At 42.6% G+C, this 22,568-nt stretch overlaps 1 protein-coding gene across 3 annotated transcripts in view; it reads right to left on the reverse strand.

The window, feature by feature from the left end:
• Positions 1-1,132: 1,132 nt before the first annotated feature.
• The window catches only part of pex1 (peroxisomal biogenesis factor 1), a 99,211-nt gene continuing 77,775 nt past the window's right edge, over positions 1,133-22,568 (reverse strand). For all 3 annotated transcript variants that reach the window (XM_059944936.1, XM_059944937.1, XM_059944938.1), the window contains exons 20-24: positions 21,470-21,646; positions 16,263-16,481; positions 15,043-15,240; positions 6,970-7,100; positions 1,133-1,942 (exon numbers count right to left, since the gene is read on the reverse strand). In XM_059944936.1, the coding sequence (XP_059800919.1) occupies positions 1,861-1,942; positions 6,970-7,100; positions 15,043-15,240; positions 16,263-16,481; positions 21,470-21,646 (807 nt within the window). In that variant the 3' untranslated portion in view covers positions 1,133-1,860. The remainder of the gene's footprint in view (positions 1,943-6,969; positions 7,101-15,042; positions 15,241-16,262; positions 16,482-21,469; positions 21,647-22,568) is intronic.

A 22,568-nucleotide genomic window follows, 5' to 3' on the forward strand; every position in this document is an offset into this window, starting at 1 on the left:
AGTCCCTAGGATTGTTGGGTGGTCTGTAATATAGCCCCATTAATGTAGTCACACCTTTCTTATTGCTCAGTTGCACCCTTAACACCTCACTAGTTCTCCAGTCTGTTCTGACGGAGAATTGCCATGATCTTCTGCCTGACTAGTAACGTCACCCTCCTCCTTTAGTATCACCCACTTTGTCACATCTAAAACCTCCTACAACATCATAATTCCAGGAGTTGAACTGGTGTTGTTTTATTCTGTAAGAAGTGACTGCCATGAAGTGGCCATGAAGTACGATGATTAACGGCACTGTATCAAGTGCAGGTTGTTACAGTACATTTTTAATTATTTTAAGGATTTATGTACTTGGGATTCAAGTACACTCATTGGATTATACGATGGGTCAGAGATAAAGTAAGTTTTATCTGGTTTGGCGTTATCCTTGGTTAGACAAGAGAGCTAGTTTCACTTTGGACAGATTAGTGATCCATATTTAAACCTTGTCATTGCCATAAGCTTTTACTGAAGGCTCTTTACATCTGTACTTTGGTAACATTGAACATGAATAACAGTAAATTTAGAACTTTCTAGATTCATAGAACAGTGTAGACCCTACAGTCCATATTAAGCCAACCTTTTAACCTACTTTTAACCTTCCCCCTGCATTTTTCTTTTATCTGTGTGCCTATCTAAGTCTCTTAAAATGCCCCTCTCTATCACTACCCAAGCAGTGCATTCTGTGCACCCACCACTGGCAAATTACCTTTGCCATCTCACCTGACATCTTCCAAACACTTTATAAACAAGTCCTGTCACATTAGCCATTTCAGCCTTGGGGAGAAGGGGAGAAAAGTGTCTGAATTCCTACTCACTTTGATTCTTATCACCTTGTACACCTCTATTCCTAAAAGCTTTTCAGTACTTGTAAACTTTGAACAAGTAAGCCCATTCCTAAATGGCTCAATTTGTGGTCAGCCAAGGTATTTACCACTGACTCAAGTTGTCTTGGAGGATCTCTTGATCTGTGGTGGGAACTTGCCTTGTTAAACTCTGCAGTTGGACATCAGTGCAAGGGTATCTACAATAAAGCAGTTATAATGTCATTAAGGTGTCTGAACAGCTAATCAATAACGAGTTCACAAGGATCAAATCAGGAAGGAAAAATCATTTAATTAGCTTTTTAGAACATAATCCAATTATTTATGTAAATGAATTACTTTAAAACATTGCTTTTATTTTGAAATCTGAGAATGACAGTTTGTGATCTTAGTTTCATATTAAAAATATCAGAATAAAATGCAAGACATATGGTTTGCTGTAGGACTACTTTGCCAATAGCCAAAATTATTGTTAGCAATGCCAGAATTCCTACATTTAAGTTGCACTTGTGGAATCTTGCATAGCTCTCCATTATGTCAGCTAAGGCTAATGATTTTGCCATTACGATGACAAATACCAGATGAATAAATACTGTTTAATTTAATGGTAAGTAACTGATCAATTTTCAAGGTTTAAATTGATTTATATATTGATCAGGGACTCAGTTTGTGCCCTTAATGGAATGGAGTAGGTAGCTCCCTCTGAGCTAAATCTTGCAAATAATTTGAAATACAAAGTGGTGAAATTTCTTGCACATCCAAAGTAAAAATTAATTGGGCAAGACACCGCAAGTGAAAGGCATTTAATTACAAAACAACCATTAGATTGGATTACAAGCCCAAACATCTGTCGGACACATTACCCCCACCCCCATAAAAATACATCTGTGTTAAGTTAAAGCAGCAATGATGATAATATCTTGAAAGTATTTTGCAGATTAACTTTGGTTTCTAGTCCACTTGTGATATGTTCTTGAATAGAGTTTTAAAAAGTAAATTCTTATGCCAGAGTAACTCTTTGTCCAGGCTTAACAATGACTGCACTCTGCTTGCGATCTCTTGATTTTCGGAAATTCTCGTACCTTTTTAAAAAAAGCAAAGTTAAACCATTAATATTCAGCCATGGAGGAAAGTACTTTTACTGACAAATTCCCCAAGTCTTCCAATTGTTGCTGCAGACAGAGTGACAATGTGCTTCAACTAAAATGATCCATGTTATGCAGAAATGTGATTGAGTGAGAGCTATTCTGCCTTTCTCTTGGCACCTTCAGCAACAGATTAGGAATCACTTAGAGCAGGGTGATTCCCAATAGATTGATCCTTAATGGTATTGGTGTATGGCATAAAAAAGGTTGAGAACCCCTGAGATAGAAGAACAAAAGCTGCAAACCTGGAAATATGAACTGATGTTGTATTTGAGATCAAAAATGGGGGACAAGAGGCATGCACTAATTACTTAGTTGCTGGTCTACAGAAAAGTGACAGGCCTGGAATGTCTTATAACAAGTGAAATATCAGATAGGTTCAATTGCACAGTATACCACTGCATATATTTGTATGAACTAAAACACAAACAATGGCACAATTGAGTCAATAAAGAATTTCAAAGGACAGCTGATTAAAGCTCCAGTGGATATTACAAGCCTGTGCTTTCTGATTCTTATGCATATTTGTTCTCTCTAATAATTCTCTATTTTTGCTGCAAAGACCATCTTCGCCATCTCAGATTTGCTGTTTATGTGGCTAACCAATGAGAGAAATTGTTTAATACAGGTAGTCCCCAGGTTACATACAAGTTCCGTTCCTGAGTCTGTCTTTAAATCGGATTTGTACGCAAGTCAGAACAAGTACATCAGGTATTATTCAGCGTTAGTCAAATGTTTGTCTTAGTATATAGTATATATTTTACCTCTCTATGCATATAAAACACTTAAGAAACATACATATTCCAATAATTAAACCACTGCGTTGCTTAGTAATAATTGTAACTTTCATCAGGGAAGGGCCTTTCACATGCTCCATTATTCTCACTTTATCCTTTAAAATTGTTCCGATCGTTGACCGACTGCAGCCTAACACTTTTCCAATGACCAATGGCATTTCAACTCTTTCCAAACGCTTTATTTCCACATTATTTTCAATCACAATCGCTTCCCATCAACAGAACAGAAACACTGCGGGCGGCGGGTCCCAACCTCTGCCGGCTCCCAATGTCTGCAGGGTCCTAAGGACCACCGCACTGAATTCCCCAGGTCCAAAAATCCACTATACTGAGGCAGATTAAATGTGACAAGTAGGGGCTGTGCTGGGTTTGGGTACTGTATTTGATCCTCCACAATATTCCGTGTAGGAATTTAAACTGGAGGTTGCATTGGTTTTTTTTAAACTAGATCGAGTTGCGCACTCAACATTAATCCGGCATGGATGGTATGGGAGTCACTGGATCGAACTCCAGAAACTCCGTTCTCCAGCCTGGTGCTAATCTCCCTGCGCCACCAGCCGACCGGAATGGGGGGTGGGGGCTGGGGTCAGGGTGAATCTTGCTAAGAAAAATTTGAGCCAAATACAAAGTTAACACTCAACACAGTGTCAATGGCAACGACTTAAAATGGCAGACGGCGTTCTCCTTCCTCGGTTCGTAAGTACGAGTTGTCTAAGTCAGACGTTCGTAACTCGGGGTCTACCTGTATTTAAAAGTGATTAACCCTGAAGCACTTATTAGCTTTCACCCTTTTAATATTCAAAAATAGCCAATTTTAAAATGAGTAATATTGCTGTGAATCGTTGCATCATCTTTTTTTTCTTTCCATGTCACTGCGAACCTGTGGTAATGATCTTCACATTGACACCCACGAGGGTGGAGGGAAGCAAAAACACAAAGATGAAACATAGGCATATATATGTGAGGAAAAAAGGATATGGACATTGTGTAGGCAGAAGAGTTTAGTTAGCCCTGTGTTAGGTGCAGCTTCTTACAAATTATGTTGAGGAGTTGGAGTTGGATTTGGAACTGGATCAACTCCAGATCATTCAGGAGGCTGAAGGGGTGACAGGAAGGGGAAAAGGGGTTAAGGAGCCAGTTCAGAGTACCCCTGTGGTCATCCCCCTCAACAAAAGGTACATCAGTTTGGATACTGTTGAAAGGGTGGGAGGGGGTTACCCAAGAGACTAAAGTCACAGTGGCACTGTGAAAAGACACACTGCAGTGATAGAGGATTTGTTAATTAGGGGAACAGGTGGTTTTGTGGGCGAGAACAAGATTCCTGGATGGTATATTGCTTCACAGGTGCCAGGGTCTGAGATATCTCCAATCGAATGCTCAGCATTCTTAAGGTGAACAGCCATAAGTTGTTCATGTAGGTACCAATGATATGGATAGAACAAGTGATGAGTTTCTGCATAGGGAGTTAGTGCTATGTTAAATGGCAGGACCTCCAGGGTGGTGATCTCAGGATTGCTACTGTGCATTGTACTAGTTTGTCTAGAGCTAGGAGGACTAGACAGTTTTAATATGTGGCTAAGGAGTTGGGGTAGGAGTGACAGCATGTTTTTGGATCATTGGGCTCTCTTCCAGGGAAGGGGGTCCTGTACAGAAGACACTTTGCACCTGAACTGGAAGGGGACTAGTATCCTAGTGGGAAGGTTTGTTAATGGAGCAGACTTGATGAGTCAAATGGCATAATTCTGCTCTTATAATCTTATGATTAGTAATCTAATTCATTTGGCACAGCATAATGGGCCAAAGGGGCTGTTCCTATGCTGTACTGTTCTATGCCACGTTAACCCATCTGGTCTCGCCCTCTGAGATTCCCTATCTTCTCTAGAACTGAAGACCAAGTTGTATTTGTCTCCTGTATAGTTCTTTCGATCTGAAACTTTGAATATTTCTCTTTTACCACAATTGCTGCCTAATCCAAGAGGTGTTTGCAACATCCTCTGTTTTTATTTCCACTGACAAAAATGGGATTGCATTGTTCTGCTGCAAATCAGATGCTTCTATACTGTGCAACTGACTCTTGTACGCTTCCTAAAATAGCTGCACATATTAATGAAAGTACCTTAAGATTCAAGGGGTGTGGTGGAAGTAATTATTTTTTGTCACATTCTTAGCAGAATTGGAAATAAATTGGTGAAATTATAATTTTGAATCCTGTCAACAAATTTTGAAAATCCACAGAAACTATTTATTTTATTGTCAAATAATTCTGCAAGGTTAAAAAGCACATTTTACAAATTATGCTCCAGATTTCATTTGAAGAGGTCTAGAATATAAAAACAAAGGTGTAATGCTGAGGTGTCAGACTGCACTTAAAATATTGTGAACAGTTTTTGGGCCTTTTTTTTAAACTGGCAATGGAGATATTCCAGAGGGGTTTCTCAGGAATAAAAGGGTTAACATATGAGGAGCATTTGATGACGCTGGGCCTGTACTTGCTAGAGGTTAGAAGAATGAAGGGTATCTTATTCAAACCTATCGAATATTGAAAGGCCTGGATAGAGTGCATGTGGAGAGTATGTTTCCTATAATGGATGAGTCTAGATCCAGTCGGCACAGCCAGAGCTTCAGAATAGAGATGAGGAAGTCTTTCTTTTGCCAGAGGGCAGTGAATCTATAAAATTCATTGCCACAAATGGCTGTGGAGGCCGTCATTAGGTATATTTAAAGTGGAGATTGACTGGTTCTTGATCAGTAGGATCCACTAAGGGGTCTTGGCCCGAAATGTTGACTGTAATCTTTACCATAGCTGCTTCCCTGGTCTGCTGAGTTCCTCCAGCATTTTGTGTGTGTTGTTTGGATTTCCAGCATCTGCAGATTTTCTCTTTGTTAGTAAACAGAAATCATTTCACATAGTTGCACAACAGTAAGAACATATTCCTGTGCTGTATGTTCTATGTTCTATATTTGTTATGATATCCCTGTAGGACTGAACAGGCTATTTCTACAACCCTTAATATTTCAGTTAGTGATGCATAATGTTCAAAAATAATGAAGGAACAAAATGCTCCCAAACAATAGCATATTTGTGGTTAATATTTTTTATAACATTCTGGTTTAAATGAAGTACTCTAGTTAGCATTATTTTAGATTGTCCTTAGGTGTGTTGGTTTTAATTTTATACCTGAGTGAACCATTAAGACCATAAGATATAAGATCAGAATTAGGCCATTTGGCCCATTGTCTCCTCTGCAATTTCATCATGGCCAATCCAATCTACCTCTCTTGCCTCCCCACCCACTCCCATATCCCTTCAGGCCCTGACCAATCAAGAATCTATCAATCTTTGCCTTAAGTATACCTGTGGCAAAGAATTCCACAGATTCGCCACTTTCTGGCTAAAGAAATTCTTCTTCATCTCAGTTCTAAAAGGATGCCCTTCTGTTCTGAGGCTGTGTCTTAAAACTCACCTACTACCATAGAAACATCTTCTCCACATCCACCTAGGCCTTTCAACATTCGATAGGTTTCAATGAGGTCACCCCTCATTCTTCTGAAGTCTAATGAATACAGGCCTATAACCATCAAACACTCTTCAAATGACAAGCCATTCAATCCTGGAATAATTTTTGTGAACCTCCTTTGAACCCTCTCCAGTTTCAGCACATCGTTACTAAGATGAGGGGCCCAAATCTGCTCACAATAGTCCAAGTGAGGCCTCACCAGTGCTTTATAAAAGTTTCAACATTACATCCTTGCTTTTATATTCTCATCCTCTTGAAATCTACCTTCCTTACCACAGACTCAACCTGCAAATTAACCTTTAGGGAATCCTGTACAAGGACTCCCAAGTCCCTCTGACCTCAGTTTTTTGTATTTTCTTTCCATTTAGAAAATAGTTAACCCTATTGTGTATTTTTAAACCAAAGTGAATGCCCATACTCATAATCTATTTAATCCTTCTGTTATCTTTCTACTTCCTCAAAACTACTTGCCCTTCCATCTATCTTGATATTATCTGTAAACTTTGTAACTATGCCATCAATTCCATCATCCAAATCATGGACATATAATGCAAAAAGAATCTGACACAACAATTAGTACGACAGAGCAGCTGCAGGTTTACAATGTTTACTTTCAGCCTGATATTTAGCTTTAACTATTCCTACTCACGTTTCAGTGAAGTTTTGCCATTCTTGCTGACCGATAGAGGGCCGTGTAGTTGCAAGTGCTGTCAATAAGTGGGATTGACAGATCAGCTGGGAACTATTGATGGTTCCAAAGTGATTGTGTGATGTGTTGTCCTGAAAACAGATTCAAATATAATAGAAAGTCGGCACCAATACATAAAATTACATGCTGTTAAATTTAAGAGCAGAGAGGTTATGCTGCAACTGTACAGGGTACTGGTGAGGCCGCACCTGGAGTACTATCTGCATTTCTGGTCTCCTTACTTGAGGAAGGATATACTGTACTGGTTTTGGAGGCGGTGCAGCGGAGGTTCACCAGGTTGATTCCAGAGATAAGGGGTTTAGACTATGAGGAGAGATTGAATCACCTGGGACTGTACTCGCTGGAATCCAGAGCAGGTTTGATGGGCCAAATGGCCTACTCTTGCTCCTATTTCTCATATGTTCAGCCTTGAAACTCTTTACTACCTCACACCAGATCTATGGACTTCTGGTATCCTGAAAGGAAACTATGAGAATGAGGGAGTTGTCTACATGTACTTTTGCAAGGTCTTTGATAAGGTACCACCTTGGAGATTGGTCAAGAAGGTTCAGTCTCTTGGCACTCAAGATGAGGTACAGTACCTATAAAAAGTATTCACCCACCCTTGGAAGTTTTCATATTTTATTGTTTTACAACATTGAATCACAGTGGATATGATTTGTTTTTTTTGACACTGGTCAACAGAAAAAGACTTTCATGTCAAAGTAAAAACAGATCTCTACAAAGTGATCTTTCTTAACTATAAATATAAAACACAAAATAATTGATTGCATAAATATTCACCTGCTTTAATATGACACTGTAGGGACCCCTTAATTTCATCAGGCAGAATTCACTCAGACTGTTACATTATTACGTTTTTGGGGATGGCAATTTTTTTCATATATATGTCGCCATTTGTTTGTGATTGTAATAAAGTGTACGTTAGAAGTAATTACACTCGTGTTGATTTTTGTTGACACTCCTACAACACAGCAGATCACTGATGGAAGTCACATAATTAAATGGAGATCACGGTATGCAGTCAAGATGTTTCAATTGATTGTAGTAAAAATACACCTGTATCTGAAAGGTCCTGTGACAACCCACTTCTCAGCGCACTCGAACCGGCTCACAAAGTGGCATGCACCGACATTGAGACTGGTCCCAAAAAGGGCACCAGGCCTTCTTCACCAGCAAGGGGAAAAGCCCGTGCGCAGGACAAGACTGTGAATATGCGCCCCCTACAGCATTCCCCGCCCGGGCAGGGCGGGAACAGGAAGGCTTTAAAGCGAGGCCGCGAAGTTTGAATCAATCTCTTTTGCAACTGCAACTCACCGACTGTTTGTCGTTATTTCAGCGCTGCGTGTAGCACACCGCTACAATTGGTGACCCCAACAGCCCAAACGATATTTGGACCGGAGATGAACGACGCCGCATCTGTTCATGCAGTTTCGTTAAAACTGCCAAGCTTCTGGACGCTGTGACCTCACCTATAGTTCCAGCAAGCAGAAGCCCAATTCCACATTTGGCAGATAACCTCAGATTACACACTTTACTAATACGTGGTGAGCTCCCTTGACCAGGAGACAGCCGCCCAGGTTGAGTTCATACAGTCGCCCCTGGAGGACGGCAAATACACAGAATTCAAAGCCCTGCTCATAAGGACTTTTGGACTCTCACGGTGCGAGCGAGCTGCCCGCTTACTGCACCTGGATGGTTTGGGAGACAGACTGCCATCAGCGTTGATGAATGAGATGATGGCCCTGGCTGACGGACACAAGCCCTGCCTCATGTTTGAGCAGGCGTTCCTAGAGCTGCTGTCCGACACAGATTTCAGCAACCCCTGGAAGGTGGTGGCCCGGGCAGACGTGCTGTGGAAAGCCAAGAAGGAGAGTGGGGCATCCGTTGCACAGATCACCAAGCCAGGCTCCCAGCACCAGACCAGGCCCGGCAGCAGAGCCCACTAACCCCAGAGGCAGGAGTGTGGAGACCAACGAACAATGGTGCTTCTACCACCAGCGGTGGGGCGCAGAAGCCTGCCGCTGTAGCCCACCCTGCAAGTTCCCGGGAAATGCCAGGGCCAGCCGCTGCTGATGGCTACAGCGGCTGGCCATCAGGATAGCCTCCTGTATGTCTGGGACAAGCAGTCGGGACACCGCTTTTTGGTCGGCACCGGAGCTGAGATCAGCGTCTTACCTCCGATGAGTTACGACACCCACAACAGAGAACCGGGTCCCACCCTGAGGGCCGCGAACGGCAGCACAGTAAGGACCTACTGCACCTATACGGTGTGGCTACAGTTCGGCTCCAGCTGGTTCATGTGGGACTTCACACTGGCCGCCATAGCCCAACCGCTCCAGGGGGTGGATTTTTTGTGAGCTCACAGCCTAAGGACCTGCTAAGGAAGAGACTGGTCCACGCCGAGACCTTTCAAATGTTCTCCCTGGGTGAAGCCCAGTTGCCAGCCCCACACCTAGACTCCATCACGCTGTCCGACAACGACTTCACCAGAGTCCTGGTGGATTTCTCATGGGTTCTGGCACCGCAGTTCACGGCAGCCATGCCCAGACACGGCATACAGCACCACATCCTGACACAAGGGCCACCCCTCCACGCCCGTGCTCGAAGGCTTCCCCTGGACAAGCTCCGACTGGCGAAGGAGGAGTTCAAGAGGATGGAGGAATTGGGGATCATACGGCGGTCCGACAGCCCATGGGCCTCCCCCCTGCACATGGTGCCCAAAGCAACAGGGGGCTGGAGACCATGCGGTGACTACCGCAGGCTGAACGAGGCTACAACACCATACCGCTACCCCGTGCCGCACATACAGGACTTTGCAGCAAACCTGCACGGATCTTCTCCAAGGTAAACCTCGTCCAGGGATACCATCAAATCCCAGTGCATCCGTACGACGTCCCCAAAACGGCACTCATCACCCCGTACGGCCTTTTCGAGTTCCTCCGCATGCCATTCGGCCTAAAGAATGCCGCACAGACATTCCAGCGGTTAATGGACGCGGTGGGACGCAACCTGGACTTTGCTTTCATCTATTTGGACAACATCCTCATAGCCAGCAGTAGTCGTCAGGAGCATCTGTCCCACCTCCATCAACTCTACGCCCGACTGAGTGAATACAGCCTAACAATCAACCCGGCCAAATGCCAGTTCGAGCTCGACACCATTGACTTCCTGGGCCACAGGATTACTAAAGATGGGGCAACTCCTCTGCCCGCCAAGGTAGACATGGTCCACCACTCCCCCCGACCCAACACAATCAAAGGCCTGCAGGAATTTGTGGGTATGGTGAACTTCTACCACCGCTTCCTCCCCTCAGCAGCCCAAATCATGCGACCCCTGTTTGCCCTGATGTCGGGTAAGGGCAAGGACATTACCTGGGACGAGGAGTCCGCAGCCGCTTTCGTTAAAACAAAAGAAGCCTTGGCAAATGCCACGCTGCTAGTGCACCCCAGAACGGACGTCCCTACCACCCTCACAGTGGACGCATCCAACACGGCAGTCGGTGGAGTGCTGGAACAACTCATCGAGGGTTGCTGGCAACCCCTGGAGTTCTTCAGCAAACACCTACGACCACCCGAGCTCAAATACAGTGCTTTCGACTGGGAACTGTTGGTGCTATACCTGGCAATCCGGCATTTCAGGTACTTCTTAGAAGGTAGGCCCTTCACCGCGTTCACGAAAGTGTCCAACCCCTGGTCGTCCGGCCATCAGTGACATCTGTCCTACATCTCTGAATACACGATGGATGTCCGGCATGTCTCGGGAAAGGACAATGTTGTGGCGGATGCTCTCTCCAGATCTAATATCCAAGCCTTGTCCCAGGGGGTAGACTATGAAGCGCTGGCGGAGGTGCAGCAGGCAGACAAAGATATCCCTTGTTACAGAACTGCAGTCTCCAGTTTGCAGCTGCAGGACCTCCCCGTAGGCCCAAGTGAGAGGACCCTACTCTGTGACGTAACCACTGGCCAACCCCGCCCCATCGTCCCGGCAGCCTGGCAGCGGTACGTTTTCAACTCCATTCACAACTTAGCGTACCCCTCCATCAGGTCAACCGTCCAGATGGTAGCCAACAGGTTTGTTTGGCACGGAGTCTGCAAGCAGGTCAGTGAATGGGCCAAAACGTGCATGCACTGCCAGACAGCCAAGGTGCAGCTCCACCCCACCCGCTGGCGTTTCGACCACATTCATGTAGATATCGTGGGCCCCCTGCCAGTGTCGCGAGGAGCGCGGCACCTCCTGACTATCGTAGACTGGTTCACAAGATGGCCAGAGGCAGTCCTGCTCACTGACACCATCTCCGAATCCTGTGCCCGAGCACTGATTGCAACCTGGGTATCTCGCTTTGGTGTACCGGCCCACATTACCTCCGACAGAGGCGCCCAGTTCACCTCCAGCCTATGGTCAGCTATGGCCAGCCTGTTGGGAACACAGCTGCACCACACAACTGCCTACCACCCACAGTCGAACGGACTAGTGGAGCGTTTCCACCATCACCTGAAGTCGGATCTCATGGCCTGCCTGAAAGGGCCTAACTGGATGGATGAGCTTCCCTGGGTCCTGCTCGGAATCCGCACGGCGCCCTAAGAGGATCTGCACACCTCGTCGGCCGAGTTGGTGTACGGTACGCCCCTAGTCGTCCCAGGAGAGTTCATACCATCCCCAAGGGGGCAAGAGGAAGAACCCACAGCAGTCCTGGACAGACTATGAGAGACTTGGTAACCTGGCCCCCATATCCACTTCACAGCATGGGCAGAACTTGACCTGCGTACCCAAAGACCTGCAGAACTGTACGTTTGTTTTTGTACAACGGCCCTACGAGGGGCCATTTATGGTAATCAGAAACAATGAGTCCACATTCGTGCTGGACATTGGGGGGGGGGGGGGAGAGGTTTTCACAGTGGACCGACTCAAACCGGCCCATGTGGACGGTGCAGCCAGTCGAGATTCAGGCACCACGGTGCAGAGGCAGACCTCCCAAACAGAGTCTGACCCAGACTGAGGACATTGGGGGGTGTATTGCCGGTTCGGGGTGGGGGGGGGGGGTTATGTGGCGACCCACTTCCCAGCGCACTCGAACTGGCTCACAAAGTGGTGCGCGCCAGCATTGACGCCGGTCCCAAAAAGGGCACCAGGCCTTCTTCACCAGCAAGGAGAAAAGCCTGCACGCGGGACGAGACTGTGAATATGCGCCCCCTACAGCATTCCCGCCCGGGGAGGGCGGGAACAGGAAGGCTTTAAAGCGAGGCCGCAAAGTTTGAATCAATCTCTTTTGCAACTGCAACTCGCCAACTGCATGTCGTTATTTCAGCGCTGCGTGTAGCACACCGCTGCAGTCCAACTACACCATGAAGACAAAAGAACACTCCAAGCAACTCCATGAAAAGGTTATTGAAAAGCACAACTCAGGAGATGCATACAAGAAAATCTCTGTCACTGAATATCCCTTGGAGTACAGTTAAGTCAATCAAGAAAAGGATATGGCACAGCTCTGGATCTGCCTGGAGCAGGCCGTCTTCAAAATCTGAGTGACCATGCAAGAAGGGGACTAGTGATGGAGGCCACCAAGTGACCTGTGACAATTCTGGAGCAGTTACAAACTTCAGTGGCTGTTTTCCAGGTTCTTCACCAATTGCAGCTTTATGGGAGAGTGGTAATGAGAAAGCTACTGCTGAAAAAATCTCACATGAAATGCCGGCTAGAATTTGCCAGATGACACTTGGGAGGCTCTGAAGTCAGCTGGAAGATGGTTCTATAGTGTGATGAAAACTAAACTGAGCTTTTTGGCCATTAGACAAAACAGTGTTTGGTGTAAGTCAAACACTGCACACCATTGAAAACACACCATCCCTACTGTGAATCATGCTGAGGGGATGTTTCACTGCAGCAGGCCCTGGAAGGTAGCATGAATACAGTAAGACAATGACCCTAAGCATAAACTAAAACTGCACAAGAATGGCTTAAAAACAACCAAGTTAATGTGCTGGAGTGGCCAAGTCTGAGTCCAGAATCTAATTGAGAATTTGTGGCTGGAAATGAAAGGACTGTTCACTCACAATCCTCATGCAAGCAGTTTTGTAAAGAAGAATGGGGAAAAATTGCAGTGTCCAGATATGCAAAGCTGATAGAGACCTATCCACACAGACTCAAGGCTGTAACTGCTGCCAAAAGTACATCTACTCAATACTGACTTGAAGGGTGTCAATACCTATTGCAATCAATTATTTTGTTTTATACTTTTTAATTAATTTGGATCACTTTGTAGAGTCTTTTTCTGTTGATCACTGTCAAAAAAGCCAAATTAAACCCACTGTGATTCAATGTTGTAAAACAATAAAACATGAAAACTTCCAAGAGGGCTGTACTGCAGTAAACTGGATTAAATATTGGCTTTGTGGAGGAAGCCAGAGAGTGGTAGTAGATGGTTGCCTCTCTGACTAGAGGCCCGTGACCAGTGGTGTGCCACAGGGATCGGTGCTGGGTCCGCTGCTGTTTGTCATCTTTATGAATGACCTGGATGATAATCTGGTTAACTGAATCAACAAATTTGCAGATGAGACCAAGATTGGAGTGGACAGCGAGGAAGGCTATCAAAGCTAGCAGTGAGATCTGGACCAGCTAAAAAAAAAATGGGCTGAAAAATAGTAGATGTAGTTTAATGCAGACCAGTTTGAGGTATTACACTTTAGGAGGACAAACCCAGGTAGGACTTAAATGGCGAGCAGTCTGCCATTGAGGAGTGTGGTGGAACGAAGAGATCTAGGAATAGGTACACAAGTCTTTGAAAGTGGTGTCACAGGCAGGGTCATAAAGAAAGCTTTTGGCACATTGGCCTTAATAAATCAAAGTATTGAGTACAGGAGTTGGTAAGTTATGTTGAAATTGTAGAAGACATTGATGAGGCCTAGTATGTCTCCCTGTGACGGCATGTGTTTCCTCTCACAGTCTAAAGAGGTACTGAGTAGTAGGTTAATTGATCATTATAAATTGTCATATGATTAAGCTGCGGTTAAATAAATGGGTTGCCAGGTGGTGTGGCATATTGGGCCAACAGAGACTGTTCTGCACTGTTCTAAATAAAATAATGAGATGTACAAGAAAAAGTTTGTGAACCCTTTGCAATTACCTGTTTTCCTGCATTAGTTGGTCATAAAATGTGGTCTGATTTTCATCTAGGTCACAATAACAGACAAACACAAAACTTCCCATGGCTGAGGGAGAATTGGCAGAAAGGACAAGTTCATGCAGGTTCCTAGCAAAGTAGTGTATAGCAGCAGAGATAAACAAAATCATGTCAAGGTAGTACTTAAAGTTAATACACAGCTGGCTTGGAATGCATATCTTGAAATAAGTACATTCTGGCTCTCTCTAATTTAACTGCCAATAGCTAACTTTTCCTCTGAATTACAAAGCCAAAGAGAGGGCATATAATACAGCAAAAATTAGTGGCAAGTTAGAGGATTGGGAAGCTTTTAAAAACCAACAGAAGGCAACTGAAAAAGTCATTAGTTGAGTATGTGGTGAGAAAGGCAAATGCAATGTTAGCATTCATTTCAAGAATATGTTTTGTGTGTGCTGCTTTGTAACCTACTCTCATTTCACTTTGAGTAATACAAGAACAATAGAGAATCGTCCTATGAAAATATTAGGCTTGGAAACCTCAGAATACTTTATGTTAATGATTTAATGACAGTGAAACAGAAAGCCTGGTGCTTCCATTCACATAGAACCTATGAGTTGCATTTGGGACTTTAAATTTAGAAAGGTGAATCTGCTTCTCCCCCCCCCCCCCCCCCCACCACCACCAAAAACAGAATTTATAACAACCAAACTACAAATAAGCACTGCTGTCAATCTATTGGCTGCCCCAAAACAATATTATTTGCCCAAGTCTCTACTGTAACTCAGAAGAGATGCCTTTGAAAAAGGTAATAAATTTAGATCATGAAACTGATTCGATACAGCCACTTCAGTAACAGTCTTTCTACTCGATTTTTTTTTAAAAACTGAAGTTACCATGTTTTTGCTCTTCATATTTGCTTTAATAATGTTTAGGTCCATCCGTAATTGTTCTACTTGCTCCTGTGAAAGTTCCTGGTATCCTTCTTGCAAAGACAGCATGTATAAAGGAAGGTGAGAAGATGCGGTGTCCCTTGCAGATGTAATAGTGTGATCATGGATCAGGGAGTTCGGTCCCGACAAACACTGAGAATTCTGGTTTTAAAAAAATTGTAGAGCATTAATGTAAAACAAATATGCTTGTTCAGTTCAAACCAACCTTAAACAATTTTAAAGCATGCCAGGATTGTGCTTTCATCTAAATGGCGATTGAAGTTTTGTTTGATAAGGGACTATGAATATTTACACAATTAAACACAAACTTGATCAGGAATTCTGTAACAGGTTTTTTTCCCCATTGGTTAATGCAAATAAATATCTACATGTTTGGCTGGCTAGAAGAGGACAGCAACACAAGATAGATTTCTCTTTGCCTGGGGACCTATTGTATTCCCTTTGTTTAGAAAGAATAGATCTTCTGCAAAAGAGGTAAAAGAGAAACTACTAGAAACTCATCATCTGTGCGTAGAGAAACAGTTTACTCTTTCTCAATCCATCTTGATCTGTTTTCTGAATTATCCCTAAGCTAGTTCATAAACAAAGCTAATTTTGTCCATTTAGTATTCTCATTCCAGCAGTGTTTTAATTAAGTTCAAGGTGCATTTATTATCAGAGTTTGTATACAACCTTGAGATTTGTCTTCTTGCAGGCAGCCACAAAACAAAAACATGGATCCCATTTAAAGAAAACCCCACACAAGACCATCAAACATGCAGAAAAAAAGAATGAATCACGCAATGAACAAAAAGCAAACAAATAACACACAGAACTTTAAACATCAAACCATGAAATCCCGAAAACTTACTCCACAGCCACGAGCCGCCAAGGCGAGTGAAAGCCAGTCCAGGAGATGCGGCCACAGCACAAGTCACTCAGTTCAGAGCTGTATTGATGGCTGCAGACCACAGCCACATATCCAGTTCTGAGCCGATGTGCGCAAATAGTAATGCGTGGTTAGAGGTGGAAGGTAGCAAAATATTTCTTACGGAAGACGTACAACATCTCTGTGCAGCACCCTAACATAATGTTTAATTAGCTTAAGCATTAATCTAATTTTAAAGCAATTGTCAAACCAGGAATAATACAATTTATTTATTTCTTTACGAAAAAATGCAGACCTGTTCTGAAGAGGTTCCATTTCCCAGTTCTGATTCATATGAGCTACCAAAATATAGGCGCCAAATATTAGGACATGGATCATCAGGTACTATTTCACTGGTGTCCAGGTAAATTGGGGAATGTTCCACATCTCCCATAGATTCATCAGAGCCATTGCTATGATTCAAGAAGATCATGGAAGATAAGCTCACATCACTATCAGAGCCTGAACGTATATCCTAGAACAAATTAGCAAAATTATATTTAATTAGCATGCATGAATCAGCCAGTATCACTCAGAAAACATCAGCAATATTTAAAACTATGTTTGAAGCAATATAAATGCAAAGTAATTTTAAATCAATGGAGAGAAATACAAATAAATAATGTGATGAAACTCGGTTACTGTTTGCATTGAATAGAGATTGCCCAGTGACCCTCCGTCAGTTCTATATGAAAGAAATCCTTCTTCCCTTTGCTTCCAAATGTTTAACCCTTTTTAAATTGTCAAAGAAAATGCCTTTAGGAGTTAGAGGGTAAACAAGAGGTAAAAAAAAATTGATAATGTTCCATATTAAGATAGTTAAACTTTAAAAATGAATACAGCCCAGTCATTCTCCATTTCTGCCTGTCCTACTTTGGAATATTCATTAGGTTAAGTTTCAAACCTGCACCTATTATGCCAACATTATGATCAACACTGAGTTGTGAAGATTTTAACTGCTCTCTGAAAGTTACTTGATTTTAGTATCAGTGGCTGGAAGATAGTTGTGAGCACTCCAAATAAAGATGGCATTAGAATCAGCCAGCCACATGCTGTGTTGGGAGCTGCATATGCTGTTGGAAGTTAAGCCATCTGGCCCGTCAGGCCTGCTCCACCATTCAAAAAGATGTCGGCTGATCTGGTCATAGGCTCATCTCCGCCTACCTGAGGCTATGTCCCTTAGTTCTACTCTCACCTACCAGTGGAAACAACTTTTCTGCCTCTATTTTATCTATCCTTTTCATTCCTCTCATTCTTCTAAATTCCAGCAACTCGATCTCTCCTTATTGTCTAACCCTCTCATCTCTGGAATCGAGCTGGTGAACCGCCTCCAAAACCAGTATATCCTTCCTCAAGTAAGGAGACCAGAACTGCATGCAGTACTCCAGGTGTGGCCTCACCAGTACCCTGTATGTTTGCAGCATAACCTTCCTGCCCTTAAATTCAATCCCTCTAGCAATGGAGGTCAAAATTCTATTTGCCTTCTTGATGGCCTGCTGCACCTGCAAAGCAACCTTTTGTGATTCATGCACAAGCACTCCCAAGTCCCTCTGCACAGCAACATTCTGTAATTTCTTTACCATTTAAATGATAATCTGATATTACATTTTTCTGTTTTTTTTTTCATTTTTCCCAGGCACATAACAACATTTAGATTAAATAGCAGGTATAACAACAAATTGAGGACCAGGAAGGATTTAGGAAAAAAAATACCCAAGAATAAAATTCAGGAGATAAAATGAACAATTCTGGGAAGTATATAGAACACCAAAGTTTTAGATAAATACATCATTTTTAAAACTGGAACAAACAACACTGATAAGGCAGCATGACTGGTATGGAGGGGCCACTGCACAGGATTGGAGGAAGATGCAGAAAGTTGTAAACTCAGCCAGCTCCATCATGGGCACTAGCCTCCCAAGCATACATAGAAAACCTACAGCACAATACAGGCCCTTCGGTCCACAAAGTTGTGCCGAACATGTCCCTACCTTAGAAATTACCAGGCTCACCCATAGGCCTCTATTTTTCTAAGCTCCATGTACCTATCCAAAAGTCTCTTAAAAGACCCTATCATATCTGCCTCCACCACTGTTGTTGGCAGCCCATTCCATGCACTCCCCACTCTCTGAGTAAAAAAACTTACCCCGATGTCTTCTCAGCACCTTAAATCTGTGTCCTCCTGTGGCAACCATTTCAGCCCTGGGAAAAAGCCTCTGACTATCCACACGATCATACAGGGTGCCTTCAAAAGGTGATGCCTCAATAAAGGTGACATCCATTAGTAAGGGCCCCCATCACCCAGGACATGCCCCATTCTCATTGCCACCATCAAGGAGGTGGCACAGGAGTCCAAGATCCACAGTGTTTGAAGAACAGCATCTTCTCCTCTCTGTAACATTACTGAATGAACCCATGAGCACTGCCATACTATTTTCCCCTTGCATTTCGCACTGCTAATTTTTAATATACATTTCTTATTGTAATTTATAGTAATATCTATTGCAATGTACTGCTGCCACTAACAAGAAAATTGCCAATGATTCTGATTCTGAATAAAGATACAGGAAATACTGAGGAATGAGAAGTCCACCAAACATATGTGCAGCAGAGAGCATCGGCAGCTGTGATAATACAAAAACTAAAGAGTGGACTAAAATAAAAATGGAAAGTATTGGATCAATCAAATTAAAACTGAGAAATGAAACAAGATATCCACAGGCCCACAAATAAAAAAATAAAGCAAGCTGTGGAGGGAGGTCACTAAGCAATGGATGGTAAATACAAGAGATTCTGCAGATGCTAGAAATCCAGAGCAACACACACTATCTGCTGCAGGAACTCAGCAGGTCAGGCAGCATCAACAGTCCACATTTCAGGCTGAGACCCTTCATCAGGACTGATGCAATTGATGGTACAAATTTGATAAGTGTATGGAGGACGGCAGAAACGTTGAGGTTAATATAGCATTTTACAGGGTGGAATAAAGGAAGATTAGAAACAGTACAATCATATTGTAAAATATTCAATAAACATTTGTCAATACACCATATTTCTCTAGGGAAGAGCTGATAGGAGTTTTATTACCATTAATTAATAAATTATTAAAGATGATAGAACGCTGGAGTTTTAATGGGTACCAGCATTATATCCAGGAAGCAACAAATCAGTGGGAGAAAAGATACTGAAATCATTCAGAGGAGGGATACATTAAAAACACTGATAATAAATGGTTGACATGGTTTTCGAAAGCAATCTTACTTTACCAATAGGCTTCTTTCAAGAAGAGAATGAATTAGAGTGTGCTTCAGCAGCATATGCTCAACAGAGAACTGGCTGACTGCGACAAAGGAGGGAAAATTAGTGTAAGATGTCAAGTGGGCTTCTATGGAGAAATTCTGGGATAACTATGACTGTTCAGTACTTATAATACTATTGATTTATACCATGTCGAAGATACATCTAAAATAAAGACTATAAAATAAACTAATGTAACATTCAACAAATTACATGAGAACTAATTTGCAGGTTGTTACTCACTTACATATGATTTTTTTCTACACAAGGTCATATTATTCTTTATTATGCTTTATTCTAAATAGTCAGTCTTACAGCACAGAAACAGTCCCTTCAGCCCAACTAGTCCGTGCTAAACCATTAATCTGCCTAGACCCCTCAACCTGTACTACCACCATATCTTTCCATACCTTTCCCATCTATGTATCTATCCAAATGTTGAAATCGAACCCGCATCTCCCCCTTCTGCTGACAGCTGAGTGAAGTTCCACCTCATTTCCCCTAACTTATGACCTCTAGTTGTAGTCCCATGCAACCTCAGTAGAAAAAGCCTGCTTGCATTTACCCTATCTATACCTCTCATAATTTTGTATACCTCTCTCAAATCTCCCTTTAATCTTGTACGTTCTAGGGAATAATGTACTAACCTATTCAACTTTTCTCTATAACTCAGGTCCTCAAGGCTCGATAATATCCTTGTAAATTTTCTAAGTACTCTTTCAACCTTATTGATATCTTTCCTGCAGGTGCCCAAAAATGCACACAGTACTCCAAATTAGACGTCACCAACATCTTATACAGCTTCAACATAACATCTATCTCCTGTACGCAGTACTTTATTCATGAAGGCTGAAGTACCAAAATACAAAATAATAATTGAAGTTCTGATGAACCTTGGTTAAAGCCCAACCTGATGAAGAATTCTGGTCAACATCTTATGAAAAGGATGAAGAGGCACAAAAGGTTGTGCAGAAATAATACTCACAGGAAATTGCTGGGTATTATTTCTACTACACAGTGATGTATTTAGATTACCAAATACATTTGATAGAATGTACAGTTTGTCTCCCCACTTTTGGGAAAGACCAAAGATAGCAGCAGTTTGCGTGAAAGCATCAATTTCTAGAGAGAAGAAGAGTTCTGGCGCCAGGTGTGATTGAGGGGAAGAGAAGAACAGATGCATTTATGGGAAAGCTAGATAAGCAAATGCAGGAGAAAGAAGTCAAGGCTGGGGCTAATAGAAATTAATAAGGATGGAGGAGTTTCACCAAAGTGTAAATGGTGACACAGAACAAATTGGTTAAATTGCTGTTTCTATGCTACATATTCCTTTTACTTCTTCCCATAGCTGGAGAAAATTAGCTGAAAGCCTATTGAATCAATAAAATGCAATATCACACTGAAGGTTTTTTTTTGCTAAAATCAATGTTGTGCTATATATTGTAAATCTATTCCATTAACAAAATTCAGATAGTTCTGTACAGAAAACATCCAGACGTGAACACGGTGCAAATTGACAAGTGGTTCTGCAGCCAGTACCAAGCAGCAGAGCAGTAACTACATTGAAATGCGATCATCATCCTCAGATTGTGCTGTACTAACAATGCAAAGGAGCCAGGTCAATGGGTATACTTAAAGCAGAGATTGACAGGTTCTTGATTAGTCAGGGTGTCAGAGGTTATGGGGCGAAGGCAGGAGAATGGGGTTGAGAGAGAGAATGAATCCGCCTTGATGGAATGGCAGAGCAGACTCAATGAGCCGAATGGCCTAATTCTGTTTCTATGTCTTAAGGAAACTGGAACATTCCTCCACACAACACGAGGACACTAACTATTTAAATTAAAGCTGCATGTATTCAAAAAGTACTTGAGGCCAAATAACTGTGAGTAGAAGGCAAATAAGGTTTGACATTATATATGAATGGTCAATTGAAGTGGTAAGGTGATTACCAGGTTACAGCGGAAGTGCAACAAGAAAAGCTGTAAAATACCCTTTTTGCTTGCCTGCATTTGAATTCTAGACCTGTTCACTTTGCAAATTAACTGACAGCATGCACAGGAATGCAGATAATGTTAACCCTCAAGTATAAATGCACCCAGAGCCACTACATTTTAATTTACTCCCATGTATCACTGAGTTAGATACTCTTATAAAAAGGTTACCTACTCCCAGTACACTCGACGACAGACAGCCATGAATGGCATCCAACTGGGCATTACAGAGCAAAGCCTTGAGGTCAGCTCCCGTAAAATATTCGGTCATACTTGCTATCTGCTGGAAGTCAACATCATCAGCCAAAGGTAAAGTCTGGCTCAATGCCTTCAGAATCTCATAACGTGCCATCTGAAATAGGAGATGGAGAGCACAGTGTATGAACCTTGTAACATAAGCAAATTGAATAATTCAGCTCAAATCATTTGCTTTCACTTTGTATTATATGAGTATCAATTGGAGGACAAGTCCAGCAAGATGTTGAGAAGAATGAAAGCGCTGAGTCTACATGGCAAACGATCAACAGTGAACTCCACTGCAAAAGACAGGAAGGCTCTCCAAAAAGTAGTCAAAACTGCCCAACGCATCGCTAGTACAAGCTTACCCATCAAAGACATATATGCAGCAAGGTTCTGGAAAAGGGCCAATAACATCACGAAGGATCTCACCCTCTTTGCTCACAGAAAGTTTGTCCTACTCCCATCAGGGAGGAGGCTACATACCATCCATGCCAGGACTACTAGACTCAAAAACAGTCATTTTCCTCAAGCAATAAGGTTGATAAGCACCTCCACATACTAATCTATCCTCCTACAACTACTTTATCACTTCCTGTCAGTCACTTCATGTACAGACACTCCTATGCTTAGCATAACTTTATAATAGCATAATCAATGTATTTATATTTATTGTGTTTTTATTATTATTATTGTGTTCTTTATCTTAAGAGTTTTTAAAATTTTGTATTAGATCCAGATCCAGTAGGAGGGCTTTGGCTCAACGGGTCAAGGCGAGATAAGCTACTTGTGAAGAATAGGAATAGGAAGTATGCCTGTGAGGCCAGTGTTCTGTCCTGGGTATCGGATGTGGGATGTATATAGAAAAGAGCTATATGACAAGTAGTCACACCAGGGCCTCAGGACACAGATAAGTGGGTAACAGTCAGGAGAGGGAAGGGCAAGAGTCAGATACTAGAGAGTATGCCAATGGCTGCCCCCCTTAACAATAAGTACTCCTATTTGAGTACTGTTGGGGAGACGACCTACCTGGGGGA

The sequence above is a fragment of the Hypanus sabinus genome, chromosome 20, assembly GCF_030144855.1.
Source record: "Hypanus sabinus isolate sHypSab1 chromosome 20, sHypSab1.hap1, whole genome shotgun sequence".
NCBI lineage: Eukaryota > Metazoa > Chordata > Chondrichthyes > Myliobatiformes > Dasyatidae > Hypanus > Hypanus sabinus.